Source organism: Dermochelys coriacea, chromosome 2, assembly GCF_009764565.3.
Source record: "Dermochelys coriacea isolate rDerCor1 chromosome 2, rDerCor1.pri.v4, whole genome shotgun sequence".
Taxonomy (NCBI): Eukaryota; Metazoa; Chordata; order Testudines; family Dermochelyidae; genus Dermochelys; species Dermochelys coriacea.
The window spans coordinates 243159989-243176935 of record NC_050069.1 but is presented as its reverse complement, the minus strand read 5'-3'; the positions used below and the strand labels follow the sequence as shown (position 1 = coordinate 243176935).

Below are 16947 nucleotides of genomic sequence, written 5' to 3'. Positions count from 1 at the left end.
AACTGAAGACAATATGAGTAATAACGTCTTTCCTTATTTCAGCTGAATTTCTGCTTTGCAGGGCACCGGTTTTAAAACCTTTATAAGTGATTTTTATGCATCCTTTGTTTGGATTCCGTGCCATACTGTCTGCGTAGCCCCCCGTGGGTAATGAGGTTATTAGCACTTGCTCTGCAGCAGTTCAGCTTTCTACTAACAGATTTAGTTCATAAAGACTTCTCTTGCCACAGGAGTGGTTGGACTTACTGAGTAGCTCAATCATGGGATTAATTTGTAAGGATTTTCAAATTTAAAACACAAGAAGATGTTTGATTAAAATAAAATACGTTTATTGCTAGCTTGAGTTGCAAGTCCTGAACTCCAACATAGCCATTACATCCATTGCTTTTTTGTATGTTTGACATATATGTACAGCATTAAAATTGGAGATCCTCTTATAAAATTGACATGAGGAAGAGTGAATTTAGTTTTCAGTTCCCTAAGGGTATGTCTACACTACGAAATTAGGTCGAATTTACAGAAGTCGGTTTTGTAGAAAGCGTTTTTATACAGTCGAGTGTGTGTGTCCCCATACAAATTCTCTAAGTGCATGTGTCCACAGTACCGAGGCAACAGTCGACTTCCGAAGCTTTGCACTGTGGGTATCTATCCCGCAGTCTCCACCACCCATTTGAATTCTGGGTAGAAATCCCAGTGCCTGATGGGGCTAAAACATTGTCATGGGTGGTTCTGGGTACATATTGTCAGGCCCCCGTTCCCTTCCTTCCTCTGTAAAAGCAAGGGCAGCCAATGGTTTTGCACCTTTTTTACTTGAGTTACCTGTGCAGATGCCATACTACGGCAAGCATGGAGCCCGCTCAGCTAACCGTCACCGTATGTCTCCTGGGTGCTGGCAGACATGGTACTGCATTGCTATACAGCAGCAGTTTATTGCCTTTTGGCAGCAGACAGTGCAATATGACAGGTAGCCGTCGTCAACATAGTCCTGGGTGCTCTTTTAACCGGGCGCCTGAGCAAACATGGGAGTTACTCAGCCGGGTCATTTCCCTTGTTTCGTCTCACGGCGATTGAGTCCTACCGGCAGTGCACTGTCTTTTAATTTGCAGCCAGCAGAAGACGATGGCCAGTAGTCATACTGCACCATCTTCTACCGAGCACCCAGGAGGTGACAATGGCTAGCAGTCGTACTGCACAGTCTGCTGTCGGCATGATGTATAAAGATAGATGAAGTGGCTCAAAACAAGAAATAGACCAGATTTGTTTTGTATTCATTTTCTCCTCCCTCCCTCTGTGAAAACGATGGCCTGCTCAACCCAGTTTTGAGTTCTATCCTTGAGGTTTTGAGTTCTATCCTTGAGGCAGCCATTCAGTTTCTCTCAAAGCCACCCCCTTTGTTAATTTTAATTCCCTGTAAGCCAACCCTGTAAGCCATGTCGTCAGTCGTCCCTCCCTCCATCAGGGCAACAGCAGACAATCGTTCTGCGCCTTTTTTCTGTGCAGATGCCATACCATGGAAAGCATGGAGCCCGCTCAGATCACTTTGGCAATTAGGAACACAGGCATTATCCAGCAGTATATGCAGCACCAGAACCTGGCAAAGCGAAACCGGGCGAGTAGGCAACATCAGCGCGGTGACGAGAGTGATGAGGACTTGGACACAGACTTCTCTCAAAGCACGGGCCCTGCCAATGTGGGCATCATGGTGCTAATGGGGCAGGTTCATGCGGTGGAAAGCTGATTCTGGGCTCGGGAAACAAGCACAGACGGGTGGGACCGCATAGTGTTGCAGGTCTGGGACGATTCCCAGTGGCTGCGAAACTTTCGCATGCGTAAGGGCACTTTCATGGAACTTTGTGACTTGCTTTCCCCTGCCCTGAGGCGCAAGAATACCAAGATGAGAGCAGCCCTCACAGTTGAGAAGCGAGCGGCAATAGCCCTGTGGAAGCTTGCAACGCCAGACAGCTACCAGTCAGTCGGGAATCAATTTGGAGCGGGCAAATCTACTGTGGGGACTGCTGTGATGCAAGTAGCCAACGCAATCAAAGATCTGCTGATATCAAGGGTAGTGACCCTGGGAAATGTGCAGGTCATAGTAGATGGCTTTGCTGCGATGGGATTCCCTAACTGTGGTGGGGCCATAGACGGAGCCCATATCCCTATCTTGGCACCGGCGCACCAAGCCAGTGAGTACATAAACTGCAAGGGGTACTTTTCAATATTGCTGCAAGCACTGGTGGATCACAAGGGACGTTTCACCAACATCAACGTGGGATGGCCGGGAAAAGTACATGACGCTCACATCTTCAGGAACTCTGGTCTGTTTCAAAAGCTGCAGGAAGGGACTTTCTTCCCAGACCAGAAAATAACTGTTGGGGATGTTGAAATGCTTATAGTTATCCTTGGGGACCCAGCCTACCCCTTAATCCATGGCTCATAAAGCCATACATAGGCAGCCTGGAGAGTAGTCAGGAGCTGTTCAACTACAGGCTGAGCAAGTGCAGAATAGTGGTAGAATGTGCATTTGGATGTTTAAACGTGCGCTGGTGCAGTTTACTGACTCAGTTAGACCTCAGCGAAACCAATATCCTCACTGTTATTACTGCTTGCTGTGCGCTCCACAATCTCTGTGAGAGTAAGGGGGAGACGTTTATGGTGGGGTGGAAGGTTGAGGCAAATTGCCTGGCTGCTGGTTACGCACAGCCAGATACCAGGGCGGTTAGAAGAGCAGAGGAGGGTGAGGTGCGCATCAGAGAAGCTTTGAAAACCAGTTTCATGACTGGCCAGGCTATGGTGTGAAAGTTCTGTTTGTTTCTCCTTGATGAAATCCCCCGCCCCTTGGTTCACTCTACTTCCCTGTAAGCTAACCACCCTCCCCACCTCCCTTCAATCACTGCTTCCAGAGGCAATAAAGTCATTGTTGCTTCACATTCATGCATTCTTTATTAATTCATCACACAAATAGGGGGATAATTACCAAGGTAGCCCAGGAGGGGTGGTGGAGGAGGGAAGAACAAGGCCACACAGCACTTTAAAACTTTAAAACGTATTGAATGCCAGCCTTCTGTTACTTGGGCAGTCCTCTGGGGTGCAGTGGCTGGGTGGCTGGAGGCCCCTCCCCCAACGCGTTCTTGGGCATCTGGGTGAGGAGGCTATGGAACTTGGGGAGGAGGGCAGTTGGTTACACAGGGGCTGTAGCGGCGGTCTGTGCTCCTGCTGCCTTTCCTGCAGATCAACCATATGCTGGAGCATATTAGTTTGATCCTCCAGCAGCCTCAGCATTGAATCCTGCCTCCTCTCATCACGCTGCTGCCACCTTTCAGCTTCAGCCCTCTCTTCAGCCCACCACCTCTCCTCGCGGTCATTTTGTGCTTTTCTGCACTCTGACATTGTCTGCCTCCATGCATTCGTCTGTGCTCTGTCAGTGTGGGAGGACAGCATGAGCTTAGAGAACATTTCATCATGAGTGCGTTTTTTCACCTTCTAATCTTCGCTAGCCTCTGGGAAGGAGAAGATCCTGTGATCCTTGAAACACATGCAGCTGGTGGAGAAAAAAAAAGGGGACAGTGGTATTTGAAAAGACACATTTTATAGAACAATGGGTACACTCTTTCACGGTAAACCTTGCTGTTAACATTACATACATAGCACATGTGCTTTCATTACAAGGTCGCATTTTGCCTCCGCGCCCCCCCCCCACGTAGCTAACAACGGGGAACATTTCTGTTCAGCCATAGGCAAACAGCCCAGCAGGAACAGGCACTTCTGAATGTCCCCTTAAGAAAAGCACCCTATTTCAACCAGGTGACCATGAATGATATCACTCTCCTGAGGATAACACAGAGAGATAAAGAACGGATGTTGTTTGAACACCAGCAAACATACACTGCAATGCTTTGTTCTATAATGATTCCCGAGTATATGTTACTGGCCTGGAGTGGTAAAGTGTCCTACCATGGTGGATGGAATAAGGCTGCCCTCCCCAGAAACCTTTTGCAAAGTCTTTGGGAGTATATCCAGGAGAGCCACGAATGTCAGGGCAAATTAATCATTAAACATGCTGGCTTTTAAACTTTTTATAGTATTTTAAAAGGTACACTCACCAGAGGTCCCTTCTCCGCCTGGTGGGTCCGGGAGGCAGCCTTGGGTGGGTTCGGGGGGTACTGGCTCCACGTCCAGGGTGAGAAACAGTTCCTGGCTGTCAGGAAAACCGGTTTCTCCACTTGTTTGCTGTGAGCTATCTACAGCCTCCTCATCATCATCTTTCTCGTCCCCAAAACCTGCTTCCGTGTTGCCTCCATCTCCATTGAAGGAGTCAAACAACACAGCGGGGGTAGTGGTGGCTGAACCTCCTAAAATGGCATGCAGCTCATCATAGAAGCGGTATGTTTGGGGCTCTGACCCGGAGTGACCGTTCGCCTCTCTGGTTTTCTGGTAGGCTTGCCTCAGCTCCTTAAGTTTCACACAGCACTGCTTCGGGTCCCTGTTATGGCCTCTGTCCTTCATGCCCTGGGAGATTTTCACAAATGTTTTGGCATTTTGAAAACTGGAACTTAGTTCTGATAGCACGGATTCCTCTCCCCGTACAGCGATCAGATCCCGTACCTCCTGTTCGGACCATGCTGGAGCTCTTTTGCGATTCTGGGACTCCATCATGGTCACCTTTGCTGTTGAGCTCTGCATGGCCACCTGCAGCTTGCCACACTGGCCAAACAGGAAATTGAAATTCAAAAGTTCGCGGGCCTTTTCCTGTCTACCTGGTCAGTGCATCTGAGTTGAGAGTGCTGTCCAGAGCGGTCACAATGAAGCACTCTGGGATAGCTCCCGGAGGCCAATACCATCTAATTGCGTCCACAGTACCCCAAATTTGACCCACCAAAAACTATTTCAGCGCTAATCCCCTTGTCGGGGGTGGAGTAAGGAAATCGATTTTAAGAGCCCTTTAAGTCAAAAAAAAAAAAAAAAAAAAAGAGGCTTCGTCATGTGGACGGGTGCAGGGTTACATCGATTTAACGCTGCTAAATTCGACCTCAATGCCTAGAGTAGACGAGGGCTAGGATAGCTATTCAGCTTCAGAAAGTGAAATCTCCGTTTATGGCCTTTTGCTAGTTATTGCTTTGTAAATATTTCTCCTTGTACTTTTTGAAGTAGAAAAATCATCCTTTCTTAGACCTCTGTGAAACACCACAGTTTTGGTTTGTGTGATTTTGTATCTGTTCAGTCATATTGTAATCTGAATGCATGCAGCAAAGCCAAAACTAAAACTGAAAAGTTATCTTAAGCTCTGTTGCATTGCATTGCATTGCATTTTGTACAATCCAAAAGAAAGATAATGTGACCAAGTATCACAAATCCATGAAACTTTGTCTCAAAAAATTCACGTCTGTCTAAAGAAAGTGACACGTTTTATTTTGAGATCTGATTAAAAATTCAAGGAGTGAAAATCTGAAATTGTTAGCACTGTATTTTTAAAAGTGACAGTAGTCTAATTTTGCTATTTCAGTTTTCCAGATAAAATATTTGTACAGCACTTAGCTACTGTTTTTTTCTATCAGTGCGCAGGGGATTTACGTGTAAAATTCGTATATGCATTAATGAGTTACCATGTAAACATCTTGTGCAGCAACAGGTGAATAAGCCCCGAGAGAGGGTATTTGGTATGCATGTCAAGGGATGCACTATAATTTGACATCAAAGGAATATAGGATTTGCCCTGCTGAATAAAACTAGTTGTCCATCAAGTCCAGTTTCTTTCTTTCAGCAGCAACCAGTAGCTGAAGTCTCAGCAGGCAAAAAAACACAAAACCTTACCCCTTCCAAAACCCCTTAAAATCTACAGTTCCCCTGGCCAGCTCTGCAGTTGGTGGATAAAAGTCCATCCAGACTCTTGCAAATATTCATTTTAGGGATGATTAGTACTATGAAATTAGGTTGGCTTAACTACAACGCTCAAGGCTGTGAAAAATGTTGTGCCCTGTGCAACGTAACTAAGTCAACCTAAGTCCCAGTGTAGATGGGATTTTTCCATTGACCAAGCTATTTCCTCTAGGAGAGATGGAGTTACTGTGATGACAGAAGAACCCCTTCTGTCACTGTAGTGTCTACACTAAAAATGGTACACTATAGCATTTCCAGTGTAAACATATCCTTACTTTCTGAAGCATAGGTACTGATTCTGTCTGTCTCGGCCCTCATCCTTAATGGGACTCCATGGTTACACAGCTGGACATCGCAGAGAAGGTCAAACCATGTTTGAATAATGTATATACATGTGATCTAGCAAACCATGGTTAGAAACTGGTTTTGCTGGAACTGGGACAGACTTTGCTGGTGTAAATCAGCATGGCTCTGTTATCCCATCACATTTAAAACCAATTTGCAGGCCGGTGTGGATTGACTAAAATCTTAAAAGTTTGGAATGCTTCCGTCAAGTCCCCTCTGATAAGTTTTTCTTCTTTGATCAAATAAAATCCTAGTTAGTGCAATCTTCTGCCTCATGTTGTGTGAGTGTATGTATGAGTCAATGTGTACTAAATAGCACAACATGAATGTGTTTGCATTACCTGTGGTCACAGAAGCGGTCAGTAACCACAAACCTGCTTGTTTTGGCATACGCAAAAAGACCACAGTGTTGTAAATATAAACCATATAACAAGCACACACATCATCCATTGGACCTAGCAGTTCTATTAGCATTTATAATTTGAGATTTCCTAGATTTTTTTTACGTCCCTGATAACTGAGGTATATTGTCCATACTATTACCATACTTCCTCTGTGAAAACTTGGATTTACCTGCATGGTTGCCTCTCATCTGGGCCTAAAAATAAGGATTTATGCCCGTCGTCTTCACTGGGTTTCTAGTTTTGGTCTTTTTTGGTTTAAATTAAGTGTTTCTAGGTAACATGTTTGCAATTCCTCCAAAGTGAAATTTAAAATAAAATCATGTGGTCATGTAGTAACTTGCTTGTGCCCACGCTTAAAAATTGAAGAACTTTTTTTTCTCAAGTACCGTAGCTACTTTTTGTCCATGATGCAACTGATTTCTGATTTCATACAAAAATATAGAGCTGCTTTCAATGTAAATTATTCTTATTGAGGAAATGTTTGAGTACAAAGTCATCTTGCATCTCTTAGCTTTAGTTGCTGCCTGAATGCTTGCCGATTTCTTATGACCATAGCAAGGTTTGATGCTAATCAGAAGTTATTTATCAAGGTTTAGGTTGGAATAAAATGACGTAGATTGTATGCAGTGAAGATTTAACTGTGTTGGTCACAGGATAGTAGAGAGGCGAGGTGGGTGAAGCTCTCTCACCAGCAGCAATTGGTCCAATAAATGATATTCCCTCACCCACCTTGCCTCTCTAATGACTTTGGGATGAGAGGCAATGCCAATCTAAGCATCCCAATGTACTTCATAAACTACCATACATATGCATAACAGGAATTGCTTTGCTCACTCTAAAAGTACAGCTATCTTTATGCTCAGGGTTTAGCTGATCGCCATATTTGGGGTCAGGAAGGAATTTTCCTCCAGGATAGATTGGAAGAATCCCTGGAGGTTTTTTGCCTTCCTCTGTAGCATGGGGCATGGGTCACTGGAGGGAGGATTCTCTGCTCCTTGAAGTCTTTAAACCACGATTTGAGGACTTCAATAGCTCAGACATAGGTGAGGTTTTTTGCAGGAGTGGGTGGGTGAGATTCTGTGGCCTGCGTTGTGCAGGAGGTTGGATTAGATGATCAGAATTGTCCCTTCTGACCTTAGTATCTATGTATCTATGTATGTATCTGTGTATTGGAATACAGTAGCAGCACTACAAAAAGATTTAGGATAGAGGTCTTCAGAAGCTGTTCAGCTTCTAAAATGTATAGAGTTTCTCTAAACTCAGTCTATACCTTAGAGAGGTTGTGTAGAATTCCAACAGGGAATCTCAAGAGCAAATTCTTGAACCAGTAGCCCAATCGAGTTCTATCAAAGAGTTCTAGGTTTGAGGTATCATCCTTTTTTTGAGACGTTTCTTGCAAGGCAGTGGATTCATCCTTTCCAAGGGTTGGTTCTGTTTACAGCTGGCTGTAAATGCCCCACAGAAGACATGATTAACTTTCTCCATCGGTGAGGTGTGTCCAACTGTGTCCTGAAAGTGAAACCCTTCTCCCACTTGGTTTCGTCTGCAATGAAAATCCTGGGTGCTTCAAGTTTATCTACTTCTTAATTTCAAAGCATCAATAAAATACAATAAAAAAAAATAAAATTCTTCACTCTTGACAAAATGGTAGAGGAAAAGTTAAAAATGTTACTGAATTACTTTAGCCTCTCAAACTGGAAGTTCAATCTGTAAAAGGCAATAAGGTTCTACTTTTTCACAATCAACTCTTTGGAGACATCATTAACTACAGAGTTAACAATCTTGTAGGCAATATGTTTGAAAAGGAGTACATTACCAGGCTAACCATTAACCTATCCATCAAAGAAGTGATTGCTGGGCAAAGAATTAGCTGTTATGCAAACTGAACACATTCATTTCAGTTTGACAATGACGGGTTGTTTGCTATTTAGTACTGATGTATTTCAGTCATTTTCATCTATTTTAGAAAATACCTCATTCAGCCACAAAATTTTCATTAAATAACCTTATAAAATACATTCAATTAGCTAATATCCTGTTGGGTTAGCTAATGTTCTTTTGTATCAGTTTATTGGCACAATTAAAGTAACAGTACAGCAGCATGATTATATAAAAGGGGAAAAAATTAGAATTGCTATAGATCCCATAACTCCATACAGGTTTTTCCACTTGTACTTATGTGTATTATAAGTGATGAGCAAAATATTAATATCTGACCACATGTATGGCTCATTTTAACAAAACATTTCCAATTCTTGGTACTTTTTATAACACAGTACATTATTATTATTATTATACAGCACAATGGGGTTCTATCTCTATATTACATATCCATATATAATATATCATACCATATGGTAAGTCAGCTGATTTCATAAAACTTATTCTTCATTGTTCATAAGTGTGACAGTTTTGTTAATTACATTTTATATGAAAACAAAGTTTCCTGCAACATTTACGATTTTACTTCATGGTGATTTATTGGAAATATTTAAGTCTATGCCCAGGAAACAACCAAACTTTTTAGAAGGCAATTTTTTAGCAGGCAACAATGTCTAGAGGGGTACTGTTGAGTTACAGAGAAGCTTATATCGCATGGAAGAATTTGAATAACAAATACACTGGAGTCGCTCTTAATAACTTGCCAGTTGGCTGAGATAACTGAATAACTTTATTTCCATATTTGCAGTATGATTGGTATTCCTTATAGCAAATATAAGTAAGTTTAGCTCAGTGATGTTACAAATATTGAGGTAATCTTATATTTTTAAGACTAAACTGACAACGTTTTAAGGCTGATCATTTTCTGTGGCATCAGTTTTAATGTTTTACTAAATATCTTCACTTGTTCTTTAACCCTGAACATGTTTGCACTGAAAAACAGGAAATGGTGACTCAGGCTAAATTATAGTGATATTACTGAACATCATCATAAAAAAGCCCCTTTGTGACATATTTGTATCTGTTTAGTCTATTCTGGTGATGAAGGACTTTTATATACATTTAAAAGTTACATCTGCTTTTTGTTAAACAGGTTGAAAAGTGTATTATGCAAAATGCCATAGAAAATATGACTGGGAAATATAATTCCATGTATATTTAGATAGTGGTGGTAACTTCAAAAAGATACAAATTGGCTTTTAGCTGGGAAGAAGCAATGTTTCACTAATTAGTAAAACTCCTTAGGGTCCAATGCTAAAACTCTTGCCTGCGGGAGTTGTCTCACTGAAGCTGGTTCACATATGAGGTGCAATGTCAAGCCCTTATGTCATCTTTTTGATTCTTGATCCCTTTAACATCAATGTCAAAATTCACTTGGGCTTCAGTGGGAACAGAATTAAGGTCTTGGGCCAGATTTTCCAAGTTTGGTGCGTGAAATCATATTTTAAAATCTATCTGGGCACCTACATAGGTGACTTCATTCATTCATTCATTCATTCATTCATTCAACTATTTTATTATAAAAAAAAAATTCCAGATTTGAAATTTTTCAACCAGCTCTAGCTATGAGTACTGAACACTTCTGAAAATTAAGCCATTTATTCGGGCATCTAAATATGAATTTAAGTTCTTAATGTTAGTAAACCAAGTTGGAAAATGTTGGCCTTGATGACCCAGGGCTGGATCATGGGAGGTGATGAATCCCTTCAGTTCCCATTGACTCTCTTCCTTCTGAGGATAACAGCCTAAGCCAGTTAATATTCTCCTTCAGTGGAATGAAAGTACTTGATATGTATATTTTCAGACTTCTATGTAATAAGTCGCATGTAATTTTACTAATTGTGTTACATCAATCTTATCAATGATGTGACAGATTTGACATGACATTTTATCATTTGGAGAATATATTATATGTAATATTCAGGGCTTTATCTACAGTTTCTTCCCCCATTCTCCTCCCCATATTGAACAGGTAAATACCAGCTGTCTCCAACAGTGAACATGCCACAGGATGACACTGTTATTATTGAAGACGATAGACTGCCAGTACTTCCACCACATCTTTCTGACCAATCATCTTCCAGCTCCCATGATGATGTAGGATTTGGAACCACAGATGTTGGCGCATGGGCTAAAGCCACAATTAATGAATCTACAGACTGGTAAGACAATAGTCCAGAGCATGAAAATGATAGTCAGTTGTAATAATTTTATTTTTCTTTAGTTTAATGGTTAGCTACACTGAATATTAATCTTTTTTTTTCTTTTTTTTTTTAAACTTTCAGATAGGATGACTAGATAGCAAGTGTGAAAAATTGGAAGAGGGGGAGGGGGCAATAGGTTCCAATATAAGAAAAAGCCTCGAATATCAGGACTGTCCCTATAAAATTGGGACATATGGTCACCCAACATTCAGTCTGCAACATTTTCAAACTTTTAATTGCCACTGTTTCAGTAAGGAAGTCCATTCAGATAATTCAGATAATTTCTAGTTGTATAGTTTTATGCAGTGTCAAAACACATTTAGACAAGTGTTACAAACTTATTAGGACCAAATTGGTATATAGCTGTGTTAACAGAATTAATATTATGTATTCAAATTATAAGATGAGCTAGCCTTGTGTTTAATCAGAAAATTTCAGCATTTGTAGGACTGCCTTGTTAAAAGCTTAAGGTTATAAAACATGAAAGATCAATTCCAATGGGAAATGTTAGTTTATAAGTCTCTCTATAAATAAGATTTTATTTTGTGTACCAGTATATATTTAGGAGACTTTTATCACACACGCATCAGCGTTTACTGTATTTAAGGTAATGAATAATTTTTAGATAAATCTATTTAGAAATTAAGTGCGCTCTTAATTTAGGCCTGCTAGTTATATGTTAATGCTCACATAACATTTAACAAGTTAAAATTTCCTGAATATTTAGGATGAATATGATGTTCAGCATTGTGATTTATAAGGAGTGCATTAGTAGTATAGTGACATTTCCCATAATTTAAAACATTGAAACCAAATTACCTAGTTTTACCTTCTGGTTGGGTTGAATCTGTGATCTTGTGTAGATTTTTACATATGAGCCCCAATGGCTAATGTATTAGTATTATTAACTTGTTTATTGTTCTTAATAAAAGAAATATTGAATACTGTTAGTGCAGATCTAAGAGAACTGTGCTTTAATTTGCAAGTCTAGTAATTGTGTACTGCAATCAGCAAAATAAAAGATGGTCTATATGGAACCACTTCCTAAGGGTGAAGTGATAATTAACACAAGCAGACTGAAGAATTAGAATTTTCTTACTAGCCCCATCTACTGTGTCTATTATGAATTTGTCAGCAATATCTTAATAAAATAGCAGTGGCAATGCCCTTTTATTCTGATTCGCACCAGTCAGCTAATTCTGTTTTGATATTATGTTTAGTTGAGTTGATGTTTAGGGATTGATTTTGCTAATTCTAAACAGTGTTGTAATGCCTGTAATAAAAATAACTTTTTTTTCATCTTCATTTTGCTTTTCTGGTAATATTGCAACTTTTTGTGTAGAAAAGTCTCACCTGTAATTTGGGCCCTTGAAATGTCCATCTGTGTCTTTTGTAAAAGGTTTTAGAGCTGAAAATCTGAGATTTTTAAATTGAACAGCACTTAAGATGTCATGTAATACTTATCTCTGAGTGAATTTTTCAGCTGAATGGGGGTGGGGTGGGGGAGAACCTACACCATAAAGTAAAAGCCCATTTGAAAACTGCAGATGCTTTTTACATTTACTGCTGCAGTGTAACTTACTATTCATATACCTTTCTGAGATTAAATGAAAATAACAGCAAAGAAAATAGATTAGATATTGTGGAATTCATTTTGTACAATAACCTTTAAATCTCTACCTTTATGAGAAATTGTTGAGGTCTTTAAATACAATTGCAGGTTGTACAATAAAAGAGCAGATCAGTTTAGGGCCTTACTCATATATAATGCTTTTTTATTTGTAAAAAATAAATAGCAGCAGTAGATTGTTGCATTAATTTCCTGCTGCTAATGGATGAAGGAAGACTTATAAAATGAAGGTGCATTGTATGATACTGCTGGAAGGCTCAAAGGGTAAAGCTAAGAATATGGATGAAGGGTTATCCAAACAAGAATGGCAGCTGTTCTGAATCACCACAGAAAATGTAAGCTTTTTCCAGCCTGACAATATTTCCCTAATCCTTGATGAAAATGTTATGAAAACAAAGGGGCAATAAGACAGGATTAATAAGTGGAATTTTAATAACACTGAGGGTCAGTAGACGGTTACATTCTTTTAAGAATCAGCTGTTGTTCCAGAAATCTTATTTGTTAAGTACGCTAGAACATAGTAAATTGTGATGGGTATTAACTGAGTTTCAGTAATGTGAGACAGAAGGTGACTTTAACATAGCTGAAAAATATTAAAATTAGCTATTTTGGGTTACTAGTTACTCAACTATGCTTGTTGACTTTTTAATGTATGGATATTTACCATTTGGAAAGTGTATATGTTCAAATGGCCATGATGTTGGTCTTTGTTAATTATTGAAATAGGTATTGCTTCATTAATAATATCTTTTAAATTCTTTATTATTGTGGACATTAAAACGGGTAACATAATGTGACATTCTGATATTTCTAGCAACCTAGATTTCAATGAAATTGAGACTTGTAGAACTTTGCATCTAGATGAGAGAAAAATTCTTTGTACTTATACCTATAATTTTTAGCATGTTTTGCAAATATTAAGTAATTGGTCCTCATAATAGCTCAGAGGGGGAGATAAGTATGATAGGTGCAGATGGGGAAGTTGAAGAGAAACTGAGAGGTTAAATGATTTGCTCAAGGACTCAGAAGCAGAGTCAGTCAGTTTAAGAGCTGGGATCAGAACTCAGGAATTCCTGGCTCCTCGTTCTGTGTTCAGAACATACCACTCTCTCCACCCTCCTTGATCTCCTTTTAAAATTTTTATTTAATCATCAAGTTTTAGTATTTTGGATATGACTTTAAATGAATAAACACACAAACCTAAATTTACATGAACATCATATTCAACTTTAAAAGAATTATGATATATCTTGGCTAAATAAGAAGTTATGTGAAGAAAATGAAACCAGAAAAGGAATAAGCTGCCAAAACAAACAGGGTTATAAATTTAGCCCTTGCAAAGAAAGAAGCACGCAATGTATTCTCTTCAGCAAGATGAAACTGAGCATTTCTAACTTACATAAACCACATTAACAGATGTTGCTAAAGGAATTCCTCACTTTAATGTTATACCAACTCATACCAATACTAGTTGTGAGCTCCTGTGTGGCCTTTGGAAAGATGTTTATGATCTGATTATGAGAGGTGCTGAACACCCATAAGTTTAATTGAAGTAATTGAGAACATATTCTTAAACCCATGTGAGCCATATTCGGCTCACAGTTGCACTGCCGTAAATTTTTTTTAAATTCTGTTTTCTCCATCTGTAATGTGGGGATAACACCTACTTCACAGAAATATTGACAATTAAATTGTTAATATTTGTAGAGCGCTTAGCCCCAATTCAACAAAGATGTTACGTATGTGCTTAAATGCTTTGCTAAATCATGGCGTTGGGTACCACAGAGACAGGCACCTTAGAAATGGCTTCAACAGTTAGATGTAAAGTACTATGGGTCTGAGCCAACACCACTAACTTCAAAAGACATTGGACATTGCCTTCAGTAGGACAGGATCAGGGCCTTTATAAGTGAAAGGTATTGCATCACTTGTGAGCATATATCCATTGTCAGTCATGCACCTATCCTTATCTCATGCACCTATCCCAAAAATCATTCACATTCTACAAAATAAATCAATGCATAGCTACAGTATACGGATGTTTAGACTGAGATTTACACACTGATGCTTTAGTATAAGAGCTATCAGTTAAGGTTTAGCTGGCACTTGTGAGCCGCTTAGTGCCACACCAAACTAGATCCATCCCCAAATCTTGACCCTCTTTCTCCAGTTTCCCTCCTCATTCTACAAGCATTAATTCATTTATCCTCAAACATTCCTGTGAGGTAGGGACATATTGAAGTCCCTTCTTGATAAAGAGCTAAATGACTTGTCCAGGTTCACACAGGAAGTCCATGGCAAAGTCAGGAACTGAATCCAGACACCAGTGACTTAATCAACACTATCTTTTTCCCCCCCAAATAAAATGAGATGGGAACATGTTAGGGCAGTATTTCTAGTCAGGCTAAATCCAGACAATACACTGAAAAATTCACAAGAGAACCTTGGTTTGATTTGTTTTTGTTTTTGGGGTGGAAGGGTTCATCCCAATTCTTTAACTGCAGAGTTTCAGAGAAATTCATGTGACTTCAGACAGAACAGCACATTTGTGCTTTACTACTACTACACTATAAACTTACTTGGAAAACAAACCATGTGTGTCACTAAGAATGAGAAATACTCACTCAAAAATTATTCCTATATATATGGAAAGTCAAAGTAAACTGCACTGTCATGCTAATAGCTCTGTGTGTTTTTACTGCATGTGTTTTCATATGAATCGGCATTATATACACATTTTTTCCATAAAGGTTTAGTAGGCTTTTAATTATTGATGCTTGTTAAATCACTGTTGTGGTGGACACAATAGGCCAGATTCATTCTTGATGCAACTCCATTTACATCAGTGGTTTATTTAAAATTGGCTGCTTTATCAACAGATAAAGAAGGTAGAAATCAAGTACCAAATAAAGACTTCTCTTTGCAGATGAGGGGGTTGCATGATCTTGATAAATGTCTGCATGATTTTTTTCCTTCCCACAGCACTCTTAGTCCAGATGTTGATCCAGTGCTTGCCTTCCAGCGAGAGGGTTTCGGACGCCAGAGCATGTCAGAAAAACGCACAAAGCAATTTTCAGATGCCAGTCAGTTGGAGTTTGTTAAAACGCGAAAATCCAAAAGCATGGATTTAGGTATTATTTCTTTGATATTTCTTTGAATGTTTTATCTGAACGTATTTTTGATGTTGTGAATATAGATTTCTGTCATTTCAAATATATGATTGACACACACAGCTAAACATGTGTGTGTGATGGAGTGGTATAAAAATATGAGTGGTCTGTGTACAGTTTGTAAATATCTATAAATTTGCTTGTTGTAAACATGCAAATGTATATGAATATACATGGGTATATACTTATATGTTAAGATACTTCATTGTTGTATGCTGTGTTGTTGTAGCCATAGTGGTCCCCTGATATTAGAGAAACAAGGTGGGTGAGGTTTGTACCAACTGCTGTTGGTGAGAGAGACAAGCTTTTGAGGTACACAGAGCTCTCCTTCCAGACTTGCAGCTTCTCTCTTTCATCAACAGAAGTTGGTCCAATAAAAGATATTACTGCACGCACCTTGTCTCTATCAGATATTTCATAGCAGGTGAAAATATATACTTAAAAATAAACCACTGAATACTCTTTTTAAAAAAGTGACTATTTCTGTTGAGTTGACATTGGAAGGAGATCCATATTCTCAATTTATGGCTATACCTTAAATAACCATAAGTATCCTTGAGTATTTGCTATCCTAGTAGTCTACAATAAATCTTAATGAAAATAATCGGGATACAAATCATAGAATCATAGAATCATAGAATATCAGGGTTGGAAGGGACCCCAGAAGGTCATCTAGTCCAACCCCCTGCTCAAAGCAGGACCAAGTCCCAGTTAAATCATCCTAGCCAGGGCTTTGTCAAGCCTGACCTTAAAAACCTCTAAGGAAGGAGATTCTACCACCTCCCTAGGTAACGCATTCCAGTGTTTCACCACCCTCTTAGTGAAAAAGTTTTTCCTAATATCCAATCTAAACCTCCCCCATTGCAACTTGAGACCATTACTCCTCGTTCTGTCATCTGCTACCATTGAGAACAGTCTAGAGCCATCCTCTTTGAAACCCCCTTTCAGGTAGTTGAAAGCAGCTATCAAATCCCCCCTCATTCTTCTCTTCTGCAGACTAAACAATCCCAGCTCCCTCAGCCTCTCCTCATAAGTCATGTGCTCTAGACCCCTAATCATTTTTGTTGCCCTTCGCTGTACTCTTTCCAATTTATCCACATCCTTCTTGTAGTGTGTGGGCCCAAAACTGGACACAGTACTCCAGATGAGGCCTCACCAGTGTCGAATAGAGGGGAACGATCACGTCCCTCGATCTGCTCGCTATGCCCCTACTTATACATCCCAAAATGCCATTGGCCTTCTTGGCAACAAGGGCACACTGCTGACTCATATCCAGCTTCTCGTCCACTGTCACCCCTAGGTCCTTTTCCGCAGAACTGCTGCCGAGCCATTCGGTCCCTAGTCTGTAGCGGTGCATTGGATTCTTCCATCCTAAGTGC

At 39.8% G+C, this 16947-nt stretch overlaps 1 protein-coding gene across 13 annotated transcripts in view; it reads left to right on the top strand.

Moving 5' to 3' along the window:
• The window catches only part of PARD3 (par-3 family cell polarity regulator), a 657871-nt gene that overhangs the window by 430680 nt on the left and 210244 nt on the right, over positions 1 to 16947 (top strand). For all 13 annotated transcript variants that reach the window (XM_038392147.2, XM_038392144.2, XM_043509558.1 and 10 more), the window contains 2 exons: positions 10537 to 10726; positions 15381 to 15529. In XM_038392147.2, the coding sequence (XP_038248075.1) occupies positions 10537 to 10726; positions 15381 to 15529 (339 nt within the window). The remainder of the gene's footprint in view (positions 1 to 10536; positions 10727 to 15380; positions 15530 to 16947) is intronic.